The sequence below is a fragment of the Meles meles genome, chromosome 1, assembly GCF_922984935.1.
Source record: "Meles meles chromosome 1, mMelMel3.1 paternal haplotype, whole genome shotgun sequence".
NCBI classification, from domain to species: domain Eukaryota; kingdom Metazoa; phylum Chordata; class Mammalia; order Carnivora; family Mustelidae; genus Meles; species Meles meles.
In genome coordinates, this window is record NC_060066.1 from 198,907,800 (window position 1) to 198,929,519 (window position 21,720).

General features: G+C 41.0%; 1 protein-coding gene and 1 pseudogene across 1 annotated transcript in view; one reads left to right on the forward strand and one right to left on the reverse strand.

Moving 5' to 3' along the window:
- The window catches only part of CLIC4 (chloride intracellular channel 4), a 75,080-nt gene that overhangs the window by 24,069 nt on the left and 29,291 nt on the right, over positions 1-21,720 (reverse strand). The window contains exon 2 of the mRNA XM_046018531.1: positions 9,801-9,910. Within this exon, the coding sequence (XP_045874487.1) occupies positions 9,801-9,910 (110 nt within the window). The remainder of the gene's footprint in view (positions 1-9,800; positions 9,911-21,720) is intronic.
- LOC123947589 lies at positions 1,251-6,003 on the forward strand (annotated as a pseudogene).

Sequence of the window (21,720 nt, forward strand, 5' to 3'; positions counted from 1 at the left end):
TGAAAGCTCTTTGAGGTCTTTAATAATTTAAGAGTATAAAGGAGTTCCGAGACCAAAAATTTCATTTAGTAAACTTGAGGAGACGCAGGACAAAGTTAAATGATACCACAAAGAAGCAATCAGCCAAATACAGAATTCGGGACACTCTACAGTTCAACAGAATGGATTTCTACCAGTCAATGGCATGAAGGAAAAAAGCCACAAATGGTAGTTGGAAGGGAAGGCTGCAGATGAAGAAAAATTTAAGAGACATAACAACCAGATATAATGAGTAGAATTTGTTTGGATCCTGATTTGAACAAATCAGGCAAAGAAAAAAAAGATATTTTGGAGCTAATTTGGGAGATCGGATCATACGCTGGGGACTAGACGTGATAATGACAGGGTGGTTGGGTAAGAAAATATATGTGCTGCTTGGAAATGTACAGTGAAGTATGGAGGGTTGAAATGACAGAATTTCCGGGATTTGCTTTAAAACATATCAGGAGGGAGAAAAAGAAGAAGAAAAATGGACAAAGCAAATGGGTAAAATCTCAATAACTGAGTTGAAGTTAGAGGGAAGTTTATTCTATTCTTGCGTATGTTCAAAAGCTTTCATAATTAAAAAGATAAACTTCAAAAAACTGAATACTTTAAAAAGGCATCAAAAAACTGCTTCAAAGAACTTTCCCCCCTACCTATTATTATAGCCCTTCCTCCTTCCTTCCTTAACACAAATGCACAGAATTTGAACAAAGGATATCTCTAAGTGTACCGTGAAGGTGAACTACTTCATCACTGAAAAGAATTTTAAAAATAGAGTGTACCTCAAAATCTCTACTCATCCCAGCTTATCCGTTTTTCCTTGGTCTTACACATACTCCTTCACGGTCCCTTGCCCTTTTTTTCTCCCTCCATCCCATTAAGATCTGGAATGTGCTGCATCTATGACTACATTCCAAAAATACAAAGGCTTATTAATGATCTGATCAGTCCAAATTTCCTAGTTCAGAACGCCCCCATCCAAGCTCTAGAGCCCATCTCCCTCCCAAACCAAAGAAAAATAAAACACATCTTCTATCAACTTGTATAAGTACCTAAGCTCTGAAAAAGGGCTTTTAAAAGTCAAAATCTGATTTGATATTCAATTCTGATTCCTTTCCTGAGCACGCTTTGGTCTGAGAAGATAAAACTGAGCGCAGAATGAAAGGAATATGAGAAAGCTGAGCGAGTCTTTCAGATCCACATTTATTTAAATGGTGACTTGTGCCATGAGACTCCTGGAACTCATGTAAGTACTCGACTCCAGATCAGACCTAGTCCCTTTCTAGGTTTCATTTCTTTGGTTTGTTTGGTTAGTCCTTTTTACTTCTCACGCTGACCACCTGTTCTTTGATCACCAATAAGTCTAAAAGGTCCTAGACCACCTTTAGTCTTCCAGCCCCCTCACATTCCCACTCACAGCTCACAGATGTTCCCAGTTACACTTTATTTCTTCCTCAACTCACCAAGACCTTGTACATAACCAAGGATCCAGAAACCCTAACAGTTCAGGGTGTATAATTTATTTTCAAATCTTAACATTTTAAAGCTAAAAGTAGTGGGGGGGGGCAGCTGGGTGGTTCCGTTGGTTAAGCATCCGACTCTTGATTTCAGCTCTGGTCATGACTCGGGGTCATGGGATGGAGCTTCCGATTGGGCTCCAAGCTCAGCAGGCTGTCTGCTGGAGATTCTCTCTCTTGCCCTCCCCAACCACCGTCACTCTCTCTAATAAATAAATAAATCTTTTTTTTAAGGTTTTTTTTTAAATTATATTTTATTATTTGACAGACAGAGATAACAAATAGGCAGAGAGGCAGGCAGAGAGAGAGGAGGAAGCAGGCTCCCTGCCAAGCAGAGAGCCCGATGTGGGGCTGGATCCCAGGATCCTGAGATCATGACCTGAGCCGAAGGCAGAGGCTTTAACCCACTGAGCCACCCAGGTGCCCCTAAATAAATAAATCTTAAAATAAATAAATAAATAAGACTTTTCTCATTCCAAAATTATAAAATATATTCATCAACATTTTTATGACTAACAGTCCCTTAATGCCTGAATGTAAGGTAATAATATACATCTGTGTTTTACAATTTTTTCATGAACACGGTAGAGTTATTAAAGGGAGAGAGAGGATAGATGCTTTATAATAACCCATGAGGGGAGGGCAACAAAATAAGTAACGGCTATTCTATAATAAATTATGAAAGCTTTTTGCTCTCCAAATAAAAATGTTTATTAGGGGAGGGACAGAGTTAGCATGTAGAGAAGAAAGAGCCAACGACTGAATAAAAAGGACCTGGCTGATTAAAGCCCCAAATTGGATAGTTCTGCCATCCACCAGCTACGTGACAAAGGAAATCACAATCTCTTTGGATTTCCTGCTCTGTACTGCGATGTAAGAGCTGCTTTGCCTGTGAAGATCAAATCAAATAAGAACATGAGCTAAATCAAAGCATGCAAATGATATGCATGCCTGCTTTCAGGCTCACATTAACATAGCATTATGCAGGAGATGAGTCTTTGCAGTTTTAAACTCTACTTGAGTCTGATGGTTCAAAACTGGTTATCTAGCATTAACTGAATGGCAATAAGAAATTGGATTAAGAGAGGCTTATAAGTTACGTGTCTGTGTGGCTCAGTCGGTTAAGCGTCTGCCTTCGGCTCAGGTCATGATCCTGCAGCCCCAGGATCAAGTCCCACATAGGGCTCTCTGCTCAGTGGGGAGTCTGCTTCTCCCTCTGACCCTCCACTCTCTCTCTCTCAAATAAAGAAATCTCAAAAAAAAAAAAAAAAGTCTTATAAAGTAAAGTGAAATCAAGCAAAGGACTACCAATTTTCTACTAATATCAGGGACTAGTGAATAGTCCGCTTTGTTTCTGCTGAAAAGCTGTATCAATTTTTAAAAAACAAAAGTGATGTAACTATTCTCTAGGATTAAGTGTTGAGATGAAGAGCAACCATGTTGGGTCCTTACTCCAAGTCAAGTAGGTCCCAAAAGAAACTTGGACACATCTAAATGGATCAACGGACCTCAAGCTGCAAGCACAGAGGTGACTTAGAAGCTGGATGGAGTCATCAGCCAAGCAGAATCTCACTCCGTACTCCCAAGGCCTCAGGTGTTTTGTTTGACCCACAAAGGCTCATTTTACAGACGCTGCACAGAAACTTAACATTTCTGAAAGTGCAGTGGACAGAAATGAAACCGAATGGACAGGCAATGGCTAAGTGTCAGGACATCTGTGGTTTATCTCATAAAAGCCCTTCAATAAATACTCAACGATTCATTCAAACTCATTCCCTTAAGTGACATCTAGAAAAAGCAAAGTGCATATAATTCATGCCATGAGATAAGAGCACAAATACTCTTCAATGTCTGGGGGTTTTCTTGTTTTTTAATGTTACTTATCTGAGTAGTCGCTCTCTCTTTTCAGAGTAGATGAAAAAAAAAATTCTTCTGTTCTCTCTCATTTTGCTTCTCGTTGAAGAAAAGGAAATAAAGAGAAACAAACTATCACAAGAGACAGAGAGGGAAAGGAGGAATAGGAGGAACCTCATGGGACCTAATACTTTAAGCAACTTAAGTGGCTTAACTTCAATTAAAGTTTAATTCGGCTCCCTTGCGACAACTGGAGAACACGGGGCCAGTGGCTCAGTTCCAGCTGCTTTTTTTTTTTTTTTTTAAATATTTTATTTATTTACTTGACAGAGAGAGAGAGGTCACAAGTAGGCAGAGAGTCAGGCAGCGAGAGAGGGAGAAACAGGCTCCCTACTGAGCAGAGAGCCCGATGCGGGCCTGATCCCAGGACCCCGAGATCATGACCTGAGTCCAAGACAGAGGCTTAAACCACTGAGCCACCCAGGCGCCCCCCAGCTGCTTCTTATAAAATGAGTGCAGTAGGGCCACAAGACACTGGGGCTGGGGTTTAAAGATGACCTCATTTTGTAACAAGCTGACTCCACTAAATGGAGGGGAAAAATATTAAGTATGTAGAACTTGTATTTTTTTAAAGGTTTAATTTATTTATTTGAGAGAGAGAGAAAGAGAGAGCGTGTGTATGTGTACATGGTAAGGGGTGAGGGAAGAGAACTTGAGTCTGCTGAGCATGGAGCCCACCTGGGACTCAAGCTCACAACTCTGAGACCATGACCGGAGCCGAAACTTAAGAGTTGGATGTTTAACCGAATGAGTCACCCAGGGCCCCTCAAAACTTCTATTTTTAATTGAGTTCTTTTTGAAGGTACTGATTTTCAAGGCATAAAATTCATCCACACAAATCAAGAAAACACTGGACACTGCATGGCGAGTATTAAAAAAAAGTCAGCATAAAAAAACCCTCCGTTTGTTTCAGAATACTTTACTCCTATTAATTATTCTTCACTAAGTTTGCCATATTCTGACTAAAGTCACCAGCTGAATGAATGAATCAAGGATTCACCAAAATATACACACCAAGGTCCCAGTTACTAAGCCCTGGTCTATGTGTCCCAATGCAATAGTTAAAGGATTTTATATTGATGACATGGTATACTGCTAAATCTTTGTCTGCTTTAACGTCAATTTGCAGAGCAATCATGTTAAAACAAAACAGGACCCACCGAAAGGTTTCAAATATAGCTTCTATAATTCTTAAGAGATTGTCTTAACAGAGTTGAGGTGATAGGTTTAGAAAAACATTCAGCAATAATGTTTTTGTACTTCAGCTCTCAGGGACCTCAACAGGATCTATCATCTTTGAAATCATTTTGAAACAGACCATAAGACGTGGCAGTGAAGCATGCTCTCGCTCTGTACGACTGTCCATGTCTGTCTGTCTCTCTCCGTGTTTCTGTCCCCTCGCCCTCAAAACACACACATAGGGCATCCCTGTGATTCAGAATGCGTTTGTGAAACACGTCTCTTGATTTGCAGGGGTAACAAGGGCTTCACGTAGCTCAAGTCAACCTCACGGAGGGAAAGAAGGGAGTCTGTACTCCTGACTGGCCAACAGCAGGAAATGCAGGGTTTCTCGGAAAGGCTGGCCTGTTCCATTCCATTCAGTCTCTCTGTATGTGTCATTCACACCACTGTCGCCACCTGGAAATCAAACTTATCTCTCAGCTTGCTGAGACATTTTTCAGAAGGAAGGAACGACAGAAACATGACAAGGAAAGCAAACGATCTGAAGAATCTATTTAGAAATCAGATTTTATTCTGAGTTTATAAAGGACTTTCAAGATACGCAGCACTACCAGTTTTATGGCTCTATGGCTCCATGTTAAAGGGTTACAAAATTGTTAAAGTTTAAACTATCATAATAAGCTTCCAAAACTTTGGTATTATTACGGCAACTTACAAGTGAGTCTTACACAATACCCTGCAAATGGTATGCTGATATGTGAAGCAGAAGGAAACCATTCGTGACAATGCAGAGGAAGAGAAAGTTTCAGCGTTTAAGGAGGAAATGGGAACAGAAGCATACATTTCCCAGATTTTTTAAAAGCAGTCTTCTCCAATTTATTTATTTTCTCAGAGAATATGATGGAAGAGGGATTTTATTCACTGGTAATACAGCAGATATCACTGCTTTCACAATAAAAAGCTAATTAAAAAAAAAAACAACAACAACTGATTTCTTTCCGTACCGACAGCACTCTCACAAACGTGGTGAACGCTCCTAAAACCCACCGGACTTTCTAGAAATGTGGCAAGCACCAACCCCATAAAGTGGCACAGTACATGAAGGAAAAAAGATTCTCTTTACGCCCAGGGAAAGCGGCGTTATGACAGGAAGCAGAGTGGCTATGGTTGGCTTACGAAGCTGGTTTTCCAGAAAAAGGCTAAAACTACAAAGAAGACTGTGCTGAGGCTTGAATGTGTTCAGCCCAATTGCAGATCTAAGAGAATGCTGGCTATTAAGAGATGCAAGCGTTCTGAACTCGGAGGAGATAAGAAGAGAAAGGGCCAAGTGATCCAGTTCCAAGTTTCATATTTTATTATATTATGAAGACAATAAAATCTTGAGGTTATGTTCACTTCATTTGGTTGCAGTTGGTCTTTTAAGAGGGAAATAAACTGGTGTCATCAATTAAAAAAAAAAAAAAAACTAATTTCTTCTTCATTTCCGCTCTCATTTCTCAAAACTAGAAAAGCTAGGGCACCTGGCTGGCGCAGTTGGTTAAGTGACAGCCTTTGGCTCAGGTCATGATCCTGGAGTCCTGGGATCAAGGCCCATATCCAGCTCCCTGCTCGGCAGGGAGTCTGCTTCTCCCACTGACATCTCTCATGTTCTTTCTCATTCTTTCTCTCGCTCTCTCACTCAAATAAACAAATAAATAAATAAATAAATTTTAAAAAAATAGAAAAACTTACCTAACAAGTATGTGACACTCAGTTATATCCAAGTCGGCATCGTGTGTGTGTGTGTGTGTGTGTGTGTGTGTGTGGTGTGTGTGTGTGTGCGCGTGCGTGCGTGTCAGAGAAACAGAGACAAAGATAATAGGGGTGACGGGGGATTACTGTTGTCACACCTTCTTCTTTCTCTTCTCTTTGCCTGCTTCTTAGGCTTATCTGTGATTGCTGATCTAAAGATGCTGATCATGGGGCACCTGGGTGGCTCAGTGGGTTAAAGCCTCTGCTTTCGGCTCAGGTCATGATCCCAGGGTCCTAGGATGAAGCCCCGCATGGGCTCTCTGCTCAGCAGGGAGCCTGCTTTCGCCTCTCTGTCTGCCTCTCTGTCTACTTGTGATCTCTGCCTGTCAAATAAATAAATAAAATCTTTTTAAACAATTAAAAACAAATAAAAAAATAAAGATGCTGATCATTGATTTAGAAAGTTCTGGGCATAATGAAGGTAGCAGAAGTCTTCAAAGATTTTCATCACTGCCACAAACCTGTCAGCCTAGAAGTAGGATATAAAACAATGAATTTTATTCAACAACAGGTCTGAAAATGGTCTGATGAATAGTGAAAAGGACCTTGAATGATGTTTTAGCACATAGTAAACACTGAAGAAGAAGATATGTTAATGTCTTCCTTCCTTTTTCATGAATTTAAAAATGAAATAACTGACCTCCAAAGATGAGGCGTCCTGCCCAGTGTCCTAGGGAAACCAGTGACAGGGCTCTCTCCCAGAACCAGGTCTCTTTCCCTCCTCCACTGCTCCCATTTGATGACACGTGATAACATCTCTAAATATGCCCCCATATTTTAATATTTTCATTTATATTTACTTGAAGGTTTTGCTTAAATGGTGGTTGATGTAAGCCTAAAATCCTTCTACAACCTGGGCACTTTTTTTTTTTTTAATCTACAAGTTCTGTCATACAACTGCGATGTGAACAGAAAATGAGGTTTAGAAATGACTCCCCCCAAAGCATGAAGGCAGCGCTGGCAGGCAAGCAACAGGAGGCTGTGCCGAGCCTCGCAGGGGCACAGGAGTATCACCAGCAGAGCCATTAACACCAACTGCCATTCAAAGAGAACGTGTCACATGGTGCCAAAACTGGAAAGTAGCTTGTTCTGATGGATGAAATGTCATGTAATGATAATTTTCTCAGAGCACAGAGTGGGCCTCTAAATAGCTCGCGATCGAGTCTTACTGCTTTCCACCAACGGTTAGTTCTGTGATCAGTCCTCTTCAGCAAGGAATTAGCAATTACTGGGAAAGGCAAGAAAATAAGCACTAGAGGCATTTCCTCCCCCACAGTTTTAGAAGAACAGTCATACCTAAAGTTTTAACATTAAGATTTTGAACGGCACTTTTTGACTACAGAGTGTTTTACTCCTCTGTGACTTTACCTTGCAACAGTTTTTTGAGCCCATGTTCACTCTCCTGAAATCTTACTCAAGACTCTAAGTGTCTAAGTTCATAGAAAAGGTCCGGAAGGATAAAGGCCAAACTGAAATGCAGTGGTATCGGCGAGGGGGAAGCGGATGGCCGGGGCCTGGGGCTGAGGGGATTCATGGTCATGTACTACTTCTGCACTTTCCCTGGCCCTCGGGAAGCATGTTTTAGAGGCACCAGTGACCTAAGATTTCTAGAGAAACCCAGTATAGGCTCCAATTGTGTTTTCTGTTGATTTTATACCAAGTCCTAGAAAATAAACAGACATCTTCTTTGGATGGTAATACTGACTAATTAGGAAGCCCTGAATCTTTCATCCTGCCTTCCATGGGTCACTTTTTACACGTAGGTGTATTACTCTGGAACTTGTTAAGTCCTCAAAGATCAACCGACATAAAGAAATAACGTCTTCAGGAGTTTGTACAGGAAAAGGGAAACAGCCACTCTGAGTCCACTTCCTCTCCTGAACCAGAGTCCCTGGCTCACGGCGCTATCACCGGTAGGGACCACAATCAAGCACTGTGTTGAGCTGCTCAAAGAAGGCTTTCTCGAAGCGTGGCAGTCAACTCACTTGCTCTAAGCCAAAAACGGAATGGGAGAAATCCATGTATTTTAAGACACAGTTAGGGTGTGTGCCTGGTAGCATGGTCTATTTTTGGAAGTTACATTGAGAAACTTCCTTTTTGAGTGCACGAAAGGAGAAAAAAACAGTAATAGAAGGCTAACTGCATGAACTACTTCATTCTTACAGCAGCTCTGTCCAAAATGAAGTAGGTAAATCCCTGAAAGAGTCTGCAGTTTGAGCTCTCACTATCCCCAGACGCTTACCTCTGCATTCCCGTACATAACTGAAGGGGTTCCTGGAAGACTCCACGGCTCATTTTCAATAAACAGACCTTAAGTCTCCAAAAATCTCAAAGAAGTGCACCAGCAGTAAGTAAAGAGTAAAGAGTAAGGAACTGACAGAAGTCCAGGGAATGCCCGCTGAGGACCAGGAACGGGATGACAGCTCCCAGATAACTCGCTTGGTGACACCCGGAGCGATCACACACATGAATTCCACCACGCATCATGTGACAGCCCGTCCACAGTCTTTCCTGGACACTGGTCATGACTGACTCGCTTAAAATAAAAAGCAACAAACCATATTGCTGCCTTTGTGTCAAGAGGAATACATTTCACCACTGCCCAATCCTAGATTTTCTGTTAGTCTAACTGCTCCTAACCCTTGATTTAAGTGTCTTTTTCCCTAAGTATGAACGTCCTTCACCTCAAACCTGTTTGCTAAGGAAAAACAGAAGCTCCTGAGTAAAGGGAGAGCTTACGCTTTATCAGGGCTCTTCTCAGCCCTCTCCACTCTGGTCTGTGGAGAGACAGAGACAACTCTTCAACTAGCATGTCCAATCACAGGGCCACAGATAACCACTCTTATTTTACAATATATTTAACCAAATATGGTTAAAATCGTATTACAGAAAATTCCCATTATTCCCTGAAAAGCAGAATAAATCAAACAGACCAGAGCAGCATTCATCCTCGTAAAACCCCACTCTTGTCTTCAAGGATCCAGATTATACACACCGTGTGTTTGGGACATTCTAAACCAATAAGCTGTCTGCTTAGAAAGTTCTTCAGAGCTCCACGTTTACACTGGAAAGTCAAAACTGTCCCTGAATCCTCACTAAAACTTAGCTCCTGGTGTGGCTCTTGAAATGAAAGGTAAACAAACAATACGTTCTTAAAAATACTGAGTGGCTAGTAAACGCAACTTACTGACACTGTGAGTTATCCATAGTATTTATACAAGTTAAATTTGTCCACAAATCAGCTCAACGTTAATAAATATATTTATTTCCTTTAGAAAACATTCACACGCAAAGTGAGGAATGGGGAGAGAATCAAACTGAAAACAGTATATACTCAACTCAAGTTGATTTCAAACTGCAGCGAAGTCTTACCTCTTCAGGTCCACAGTTGTGACACTAAATACAACTCCTTTGAGCCAAAGAATCATGAAGAGCCTCTGGGAAAAGGGGCAGTTTCCTATGCTTTCACCATCACTGCCAGCCTGGGAAAGAGAAATCAACATTGGAGAACAGGGTCAAGGTGGTGATACTCAAAACGATAGACCTTTTTCTGACTTATACGCAAGGGTTCGAGAAAACAGAAATTGCACCGTAGAAGGAAGGGTGGAAACTCGGGTCTCTTATTCTGCTCTTTTATTTGCACGCCCCGCCTCTCCCACCTTCTTAAAAATGGCCACTCTACTACAGCACGGTCCTAGAGAACTTCCTGCAATGGTAGAAACGATCTGTACTACCACTGACCAAATACAGTAGTCATTTATGACGTACAGCTAATGAGTGCTTAAACGTGGCTAATTCCACTGAATTTTTTAATTTGCCTTTTTAATTAATTTTATGAAATGTTAAGTCATTTCCTGTTCTGTGAGACGGTATTTTTTTTTTAAATAGGGCATTATAAAGGAGAAAACTTGCAGGTTTCCAAAGAGTTAATAAAAGTAATCACCAACCCCCACCCATTTAAAAAAAATATTCATTATAAAATCCCAGATCCTGTTTTACACATTCCTTCAAGGAGCAAGAAAATAACAAGATATCTTTATTTAAAAAAACTATCTGTAACCCTACTTAGTATGAATGGAGCAGCTGACAACTTCCCCTAGCTCAATGATGAGAGAGAATTTTCCTAAAATCAGGGCGGGGCAGATCTTTGCTTCCCTCACGTATGCCACCAGTTTACAAAGGAGGGAGAGGGGAAGCCGGGCGCAGGAGCCAGGAAAGCAAGCCAGCACGCTGGAAGAGAACCTTCTGACACTTGCTACGGAGCAGCACAGCCATCTCCACCACGAAGTCCGTGGAGAAAGCCAAGAATAAACTTTCAACAGCTCATTCAGAGATGCATGGCTCAAGTTCTGCTTATGATCCTAAAGTAATGCTCAAAATATTCAGAAGCCATTTCAGTAAGATGCTACATTAGTAGAGTTACTAATTCCTAAACTAATGGGGAAACAGGGTGGAGTAAAACAATACATAAATAAAAGCAGTTCCCTGATGCAACATAACACAACTAACAAAATACATGGGCATAATAAAAAGAGGATCCCAGAACCCTACCCTAAACAGAGAGCATGAGAGAGTTACAACTGAATTCATTTTTTTTCTTTTTTTAATCATTCTTTACCAGAAACGAAACATACACAGAACTGTAGCCAGAATGAACCACATTAATTCCTAGTACTGCAACTTGCAAGAAACTTGTCGTCCTAAAGGTCTAGTGCTTAAACTCTAATGTGATTAAGAATAACCTAAATAAGCATTTTAAACGAGGATCTCTGGGCCATCCTCTGGGCCTTATAGCTGGAGATACTGATTCAGAAGAATTCCTGGGTGGGGCCTGGGAATCCTCGTTTTCTTACAGGCACCCAAGGAGATCACAAAGCAAAGCATTTGCTCTACACACTGGGAGACACTGGGGTGGGAAGGTCAGGATGAGTCCTTTTTCAAAGCACAAGTCAGTTCGTAGTACTAAGTCATCCTATGGTACAGAGTAACTGGAACTCAAAGTTGCTTTGTCGAAGATGCTGGCCATCCCAACACCTAGAACACGAATAACATACAAGCGAGTTTATCAGAGATAAGAAAAAGTTAAGATATTATCTTTCTATATAGCTTGATGATTAATATTTTTATTCAAGGTTGTGGCCTTAGATACTCAAATCTTATGGGATGCCTGGATGGCTCAGTGGGTTAAGCCTCTGCCTTCACCTCGGGTCATGATCTCAGGGTCCTGGGATCAAGCCCCGCATTGGGCTCTCTGCTCAGTGGGGAGCCTGCTTCCCCTGCCTCTCTGCCTACTTGTGATCTCTCTCTCTCTCTGTCAAATAAATAAATAAAATCTTTAAAAAAAAAAAAAAAAGATACTCAAATCTTATTATCATTCTTGTTTCGTTTTCCCCTCCTGGTATTAACATGCTTAGCAGCAGAAACAGAACAACAAGAAAACATGTACCAAATTTCAGACTTACTGAAAAAGCAGTAAAGGGTGGTAGACAAAGAACAAGTCTGACTCACCCTGTCCTACTCCATTTGTTTAATCTGTAGAATGAACCATAATTTCCCAAGATGGCTGTCACATCAGTGTTAAAAAATTATATTGGTAAAGAATCTGTAATAAAGATATTATATACAGGCACTTGGAAAGACATTAAACCCAAGGCAAGCTGGAGAAAAACTGTGACGGGCTACAGATCAAAATCACCACACCACCATTTCCTACGACAGTCTGCAGAGCCTACGCCGGAGTTCAGACAGAAGGATCTTGGGACATGGATGCTACATTAAGAGTTAGTCCGGATCCAGGAGTCAAGATGGCGGAGAAGTAGCAGCCTGAGACTACATCAGGTAGCAGGAGATCAGCTCGATAGCTTATCTAAACATTGCAAACACCTACAAATCCAACGGGAGAGCGAAGAGAAGAAGAACAGCAACTCTAGAAACAGAAAATCAACCACTTTCTGAAAGGTAGGACTGGCGGAGAAGTGAATCTAAAACGACGGGAAGATAGACCGCGGGGGGAGGGGCCGGCTCCCGGCAAGCGGCGGAGGAACGGAGCACAAAATCAGGACTTTTAAAAGTCTGTTCCACTGAGGGACATTGCTCCAGGGGCTAAACCGGGGTGAAGCCCACGCGGGGCCAGCGTGGCCCCAGGCCCCGCAGGGTCACAGAAGGATCGGGGGTGTCGGAGTGTCGGAGAGCTCGCAGCTATTAGAACGGAGAAGCCGGCTGCCAAGACAGAGCCGAGGACTGAACTCTCAGCTCGGGGTTACCTTGAACTGGTCGCGGGCTGGGTGAGCTCCGAGCGCGGCTAGAGGCTGGGGATACGGGAGTGATTGGGTGCTGTCCTCTGGGGGCGCACTGAGGAGTGGGGCCCCAGGCTCTCGGCTCCTCCGGGCCGGAGACTGGGAGGCCACCATTTTCATTCCCGTCCTCCGGAACTCTACGGAAAGCGTTCAGGGAACAGAAGCTCCCAAAAGCGAACCCGAGCCAATTACTTAGTCCGGCCGCCGGTAAGGGCGGTGCAATCCCGCCTCGGGCAAAGACACTTGAGAGTCACTACAACAGGCCCCTCCCCCAGAAGATCAACAAAATATCCAGCCAGAACGAATTTCATCTATCAAGGAGAAAGCAGATTCAATTCCTAAGACAGCAGAGCAATTCCAGAGGAGGAGAAAGCAAAGCACGGAACTCATGGCTTTCTCCCCATGATTCTTTAGTCTTGCGGCTACTTCAATTTTTTTTTCTTTTTTCAATTTTTTTTTTCTTTTTTCAATTTTTTTTTCTTTTTTCTTTTTTCTTCTTCTGCTAAATTTTTTAAAACTTTTACCCTTTTCTTTTTTAACATTTTTTGACTAGTTCATCTAAATATATATATTTTTTCTTTCTTTTTTGTATTTTTTAATTTGTTTTATTTTTTAAATTTTTTTCTTTCTTTTTTTTTTTTCTTTTTTTTTCAGAAGCTGTTTTATCCCCTTTCTCCCCCCCACAATTTGGGGTCTCTTCTCATTTGGTTACAGCGCATTTTTCCGGGGTCTTTGCCACCCTTTTAGTAGTTTATTTGCTCCTTCATATCCTCTTATCTGGACAAAATGACAAGGCGGAAAAAATCACCACAAACAAAAGAACAAGAGACAGTACCGAAGGCTAGGGACCTAATCAACACAGACATGGGTAATATGTCAGATCAAGAGTTCAGAATGACGATTCTGAACATTCTAGCCGGGCTCGAAAAAGGCATGGAAGATATTAGAGAAACCCTCTCTGGAGATATTAAAGCCCTTTCTGGAGAAATTAAAGAACTAAAATCTAACCAAGTTGAAATCAAAAAAGCTATTAATGAGGTGCAATCAAAAATGGAGGCTCTCACTGCTAGGATCAATGAGGCAGAAGAAAGAATTAGTGATATAGAAGACCAAATGACAGAGAATAAGGAAGCCGAGCAAAAGAGGGACAAACAGCTACTGGACCATGAGGGGAGAATTCGAGAGATAAGTGACACCATAAGACGAAACAACATTAGAATAATTGGGATTCCAGAAGAAGAAGAAACAGAGAGGGGAGCAGAAGGTCTATTGGAGAGAATCATTGGAGAGAATTTCCCTAATATGGCAAAGGGAACAAGCATCAAAATCCAGGAGATGCAGAGAACCCCCCTCAAAGTCAACAAGAATAGATCCACACCCCGTCACCTAATAGTAAAATTTACAAGTCTTAGTGACAAAGAGAAAATCCTGAAAGCAGCCCGAGAAAAGAAGTCTGTAACATACAATGGTAAAAATATTAGATTGGCGGCAGACTTATCCACAGAGACCTGGCAGGCCAGAAAGAGCTGGCATGATATATTCAGAGCACTCAACGAGAAAAACATGCAGCCAAGAATACTCTATCCAGCTAGGCTATCATTGAAAATAGAAGGAGAGATCAAAAGCTTCCAGGACAAACAAAAACTGAAAGAATTTGCAAACACCAAACCAGCTCTACAGGAAATATTGAAAGGGGTCCTCTAAGCAAAGAGAGAGCCTAAAAGTAGTAGATCAGAAAGGTACAGAGACAATATACAGTAACAGTCACCTTACAGGCTACTAATGGCACTAAATTCATATCTCTCAATAGTTACCCTGAATGTTAATGGGCTAAATGCCCCAATCAAAAGACACAGGGTATCAGAATGGATAAAAAAACAAAACCCATCAGTATGTTGCCTACAAGAAACTCATTTTAGACGCGAAGACACCTCCAGATTTAAAGTGAGGGGGTGGAAAACAATTTACCATGCTAATGGGCATCAGAAGAAAGCTGGAGTGGCAATCCTTATATCAGATCAATTAGATTTTAAGCCAAAGACTATAATAAGAGATGAGGAAGGACACTATATCCTACTCAAAGGGTCTGTCCAACAAGAAGATCTAACCATTTTAAATATCTATGCCCCTAACGTGGGAGCAGCCAACTATATCAACCAATTAATAACAAAATCAAAGAAACACATCAATAATAATACAATAATAGTAGGGGACTTGAACACTCCCCTCACTGAAATGGACAGATCATCCAAGCAAAAGATCAACAAGGAAATAAAGGCCTTAAATGACACACTGGACCAGATGGACATCACAGATATATTCAGAACATTTCATCCCAAAGCAACAGAATACACATTCTTCTCTAGTGCACATGGAACCTTCTCCAGAATAGATCACATCCTGGGTCACAAATCAGGTCTCAACCGGTATCAAAAGATTAGGATCATTCCCTGCATATTTTCAGACCACAATGCTCTGAAGCTAGAACTCAATCACAAGAGGAAAGCTGGAAAGAACCCTAATACATGGAGACTAAACAGCATCCTTCTAAAGAATGAATGGGTTAACCAGGAAATTAAAGAAGAATTGAAAAAATTCATGGAAACAAATGATAATGAAAACACAACAGTTCAAAATCTGTGGGACACAGCAAAGGCAGTCCTGAGAGGAAAATATATAGCGGTACAAGCCTTTCTCAAGAAACAAGAAAGGTCTCAAGTACACAACCTAACCCTACACGTAAAGGAGCTGGAGAAAGAACAAGAAAGAAACCCTAAACCCAGCAGGAGAAGAGAAATCATAAAGATCAGAGCAGAAATCAATGAAATAGAAACCAAAAAAACAATAGAAAAAATCAATGAAACTAGGAGCTGGTTCTTTGAAAGAATCAATAAGATTGATAAACCCCTGGCCAGACTCATCAAAAAGAAAAGAGAAAGGACCCAAATCAATAAAATCATGAATGAAAGAGGAGAGATCACAACTAACACCAAAGAAATACAGACAATTATAAGAACATACTATGAGCAACTTTACGCCAACAAATTGGACAATCTGGAAGAAATGGATGCATTCCTAGAGACATATAAACTACCACAACTGAACCAGGAAGAAATAGAAAACCTGAACAGGCCCATAACCAGTAAGGAGATTGAAACAGTCATCAAAAATCTCCAAACAAACAAAAGCCCAGGGCCAGACGGCTTCCCAGGGGAATTCTACCAAACATTTAAAGAAGAACTCATTCCTATTCTCCTGAAACTGTTCCAAAAAATAGAAATGGAAGGAAAACTTCCAAACTCATTTTATGAGGCCAGCATCACCTTGATCCCAAAACCAGACAAGGATCCCACCAAAAAAGAGAACTACAGACCAATATCCTTGATGAACACAGACGCAAAAATTCTCGCCAAAATACTAGCCAATAGGATTCAACAGTACATTAAAAGGATTATTCACCACGATCAAGTGGGATTTATTCCAGGGCTGCAGGGTTGGTTCAACATCCGCAAATCAATCAATGTGATAGAACACATTAATAAAAGAAAGAACAAGAACCATATGATACTCTCAATAGATGCTGAAAAAGCATTTGACAAAGTACAGCATCCCTTCCTGATCAAAACTCTTCAAAGTGTGGGGATAGAGGGCACATACCTCAATATTATCAAAGCCATCTATGAAAAACCCACCGCAAATATCATTCTCAATGGAGAAAAACTGAAAGCTTTTCCGTTAAGGTCAGGAACACGGCAGGGATGTCCATTATCACCACTGCTATTCAACATAGTACTAGAAGTCCTAGCCTCAGCAATCAGACAACAAAAAGAAATTAAAGGCATCCAAATTGGTAAAGAAGAAGTCAAACTATCACTCTTCGCAGATGATATGATACTATATGTGGAAAACCCAAAAGACTCCACTCCAAAACTGCTAGAACTTGTTCAGGAATTCAGTAAAGTGTCAGGATATAAAATCAATGCACAGAAATCAGTTGCATTTCTGTACACCAACAACAAGACTGAAGAAAGAGAAATTAAGGAGTCAATCCCATTTACAATTGTACCCAAAACTATAAGATACCTAGGAATAAACCTAACCAAAGAGACTAAGAATCTATACACAGAAAATTATAAAGTACTCATGAAAGAAATTGAGGAAGACACAAAAAAATGGAAAAATGTTCCATGCTCCTGGATTGGAAGAATAAATATTGTGAAAATGTCTATGCTACCTAAAGCAATCTACACATTTAATGCAATCCCTATCAAAATACCATCCATTTTTTTCAAAGAAATGGAACAAATAATCCTAAAATTTATATGGAACCAGAAAAGACCTCGAATAGCCAAAGGAATATTGAAGAACAAAGCCAAAGTTGGTGGCATCACAATTCCGGACTTCAAGCTCTATTACAAAGCTGTCATCATCAAGACAGCATGGTACTGGCACAAAAACAGACACATAGACCAGTGGAACAGAATAGAGAGCCCAGAAATCGACCCTCAACTCTATGGTCAACTAATCTTCGACAAAGCAGGAAAGAATGTCCAATGGAAAAAAGACAGCCTCTTCAATAAATGGTGCTGGGAAAATTGGACAGCCACATGCAGAAAAATGAAATTGGACCACTTCCTTACACCACACACAAAAATAGACTCCAAATGGATGAAGGACCTCAATGTGAGAAAGGAATCCATCAAAATCCTTGAGGAGAATGCAGGCAGCAACCTCTTCGACCTCAGCCGTAGCAACATCTTCCTAGGAACAACGGCAAAGGCAAGGGAAGCAAGGGCAAAAATGAACTGTTGGGATTTCATCAAGATCAAAAGCTTTTGCACAGCAAAGGAAACAGTTCACAAAACCAAAAGACAACTGACAGAATGGGAGAAGATATTTGCAAACGACATATCAGATAAAGGGCTAGTATCCAAAATCTATAAGGAACTTAGCAAACTCAACACCCAAAGAACAAACAATCCAATCAAGAAATGGGCAGAGGACATGAACAGACATTTCTGCAAAGAAGACATCCAGATGGCCAACAGACACATGAAAAAGTGCTCCACGTCACTCGGCATCAGGGAAATACAAATCAAAACCACAATGAGATATCACCTCACACCAGTCAGAATGGCTAAAATGAACAAGTCAGGAAATGACAGATGCTGGAGAGGATGTGGAGAAAGGGGAACCCTCCTCCACTGTTGGTGGGAATGCAAGCTGGTGCAACCACTCTGGAAAACAGCATGGAGGTTCCTCAAAATGTTGAAAATAGAACTACCCTATGACCCAGCAATTGCACTACTGGGTATTTACCCTAAAGATACAAACATAGTGATCCGAAGGGGCACGTGTACCCAAATGTTTATAGCAGCAATGTCTACAATAGCCAGACTATGGAAAGAACCTAGATGTCCATCAACAGATGAATGGATAAAGAAGATGTGGTATATATACACAATGGAATACTATGCAGCCATCAAAAGAAATGAAATCTTGCCATTTGCGACGACGTGGATGGAACTAGAGCGTATCATGCTTAGTGAAATAAGTCAATCGGAGAAAGACAACTATCATATGATCTCCCTGATATGAGGACATGGAGAAGCAACATGGGGGGGTAGGAGATAGGAGAAGAATAAATGAAACAAGATGGGATTGGGAGGGAGACAAACCATAAATGACTCTTAATCTCACAAAACAAACTGGGGGTTGCTGCGGGGAGGTGGGATTGGGGGAGGGGGAGCGGGCTATGGACATTGGGGAGGGGAAGCGAACCATAAGAGACTATGGACTCTGAAAAACAACCTGAGGGTTTTGAAGGGTCAGGGGTGGGAGGTTGGGGCAACCTGAGGGTTTTGAAGGGTCAGGGGTGGGAGGTTGGGGGAACAGGTGGTGGGTAATGGGGAGGGCACGTTTTGCATGGAGCACTGGGTGTTGTGCAAAAAGAATGAATACTGTTACGCTGAAAAAATAAATAAAATGAGGGGAAAAAAAAAAAAAAAAAAAAAAGAGTTAGTCCGGATGCGGGGCGCCTGCGTGGCTCAGTGAGTTAAAGCCTCTGCCTTCGGCTCAGGTCATGATCCCGGGGTTCTGGGATCGAGCCCCGCATCGGGCTCTCTGCTCAGCGGGGACCCTGCTTCCTCCTCTCTCTCTGCCTGCCTCTCTGCCTGCTTGTGATCTCTCTCTCTCTCTCTCTGTCAGATAAATAAAATAACATCTTTAAAAAAAAAAAAAAAAGACTTAGTCCAGATGCAAATGGCCCCTTTCCTTTCACCCCCCCCTTGCCTATAATTTTCTAGCAAATTTTACCAATTTGCTAGTCTCTCAGGCATATCCAAAGCTTGTTGCACATCTCATACTCCCTACAAAACTATTCTTTTACACACACACAAATAAAAGTAGGCATTTTTCAAGATAGATCTGAAAAGCTGCTATTTTAATCAACTACTCCCAAAACTCATGACAATTCAAATAAGTTTTTTCTGAACTTTTTCTGTTTTTCTGAACTTTTAATACCATGAGAAGATTGAGAGGTAATAACCAGATAATGTTTTCATCAAGTGTAGTGAAACTGGAAAGATTCAGATCTCCAGAAGTCATAAATCAAAAAACTTCCTCCTTTACTGAATGTTGTCATAATAAAGTTCCATTTCAACATTTCGATGAAATTCCATTCCAGGTAAAGGATCAAAAGCATGCTCTTCAGTATGAACTATGTTGAACATAACCTATTGGTACAATCGACTGAGGAGGACATTCTGGCATAGTGGAAAGCATCATACCCTGAAAATCAGGATACCTTATACTACATCCAGTTTTTTATTACAACAAAAATTAACATGTAGGTATATCTAACAATAGTGTCTAAGAAAAGTTTACCTTAAAAAAAAAACTTTGCTTTTTACTGCTTCGAACAGTACACTCATTATTTTAAAAGTAATTAAAAACTGAAACCTTGCAGGTCAGAGTTCTCCTAACCTTTGAACCATTCACTAGTTGCTTAATCTTCTAGATTTTTATTTTCTGTGTATGTACTATTTTCTCTCTTAAAAATGTGATCACACTATATATAACTTTGTTAGGATCTACATTATTTTATTCTCAATTCCATGCAATCAGCACTCTGGAGGCTGTAATGTGCCCTCCAGCATGGTATCCAAGAGGGCCAAGGAAGGAGCCAGATGTTTCAACCCTGTTAGCCAGTAAAAGGAAGACTTATTCCTTCCTCCCCGCTGGGGGTTGGGGTGGGGGGGTGGGGTGTCAGAGGAGGCCCAGAATACAGTAGTCGGGACGTTCATGATCAACCAGAGGTAACGTCAATGGAGACTACGTAGGGAACTGGAACCCCCACCCCCGCCAAGCAGAAATAGTAGCTACCCCAGGGGTATAAATGGAGGCCACAAGCTATTCATTCTCTATCTGGTTGTAACAAGGCAGTGTCCTTGTCACCCATCTCTCCACCCACCCTCCTCTAGAGCCCTGGCAGAGAAGTCTTTTTTGAGTGTTAGAGAAGTTTAAACCAAGCTTAAACAAGATCCAGAGTCTCCTAACATAGTATGAATGAAAATGTCGAAGTTTTGATCAAAACTCACGTGTCATATCAAGAACCATAGCAAACTAAATGAAAAACGGCAATCAGTACTGTCGCCCTCAGGATGACAGAGATGTCAGAATTTGCTGATAAAGATTTTAAAGCAGCCATGGTAAAAGTGCCTTAATGAGAAATTATGAACAGCTTGAAACAAGTGAAAACACAGAAAAAAGCCTCAGCAAAGAAACAGAAGATGTAAAGAAGAACCAGTAGGAAATTCCACAATAAAATAACAAAAAAAAAAAAAAAAAAAAACCTCAGAGGATGAGCTCACAGCTGAACAGCCAAATGGAAGGGACAGAGGAAAAAAAATCACTGAGCTGGAAGATAGACTAGAAGGGACCTGCTCTACACAGAGAAAAAGTTGACTGAAAATACCAAACTTCCTCTGTATTTCCATAGTTTGAAGTCATCAATCTAACAGTTATTTTTGAAGGCTTCCTTTGTGTTATTCATCCAACAATTTCACATGTATAAATTTATTCTGTAGAAACATTTATACAGATGCCCAAAGACACCAGAGAGAAGAACACTGAAGCTCCATGTATAACGGCCAACCACTGGAGACCACCCAATGCCGATCAATAAAGGATCTGTTAACTAGAGACCACACTCAGACGGTGAAGTCTGGGCTAACCATGTGGCCTTTGCTGGCCGGGGCAGAGCACAGTCACATTCTTCCCCGCGGTGTGTAGAGTAGAGCAGCTACTGTCTGAATCTTCTGTCTTAAGCCTATGCTGTCCCTTTCCTGGTCCTCTGGCTAGAGAGCATGGACTTCTGTTAGAGTGTTCCCTGCCCCTTTTGGTGTTTCCAGCGGCCAACTCCTCTAGTTCTGAGTCTGTGATAGATCAGGGCAAAAACAAACAAACAAACAAAAAACTCATCTACTCTGCGTTCCCAAAAGCAGAAGTCTCTCAGACATATTAAATTTAGAAAGCAAAATTAAAAATGTAGAAAGTGTGGTATATCCATACAGTGGAATAGTATTCAGCAATAAAAAGCAATGAGGTATTCTGATACATGCTAGAAGTTGGATGAATTTTGAAAAAGTATGCTAAATAAAAGGAACCGGTCAGAAAATAAAATCATAGGACATGATTCCATTTATATGAAATGTCCAAAATGGGCAAATCCACAGAGATAGAAAGTAGATTAGTAGTTACCTACTTAGGGCTTTTGTGGGACAGGAAGGAAGAAGGTTTGGGAATGACTGCTACCGAGTACAGGGATTTCTTCTGAAGTGCTAAAAATGTTCTAACGTTGGACTGTGGTGATGGCTGCACAGCTCTGTAAATACACTAAAAATCACTGAACCATACATTTTAAATGGACGCATTATATGATACATGAATCATATCTCAATAAAGCTGTTTTAAATATATAGACACAAATTACAAGT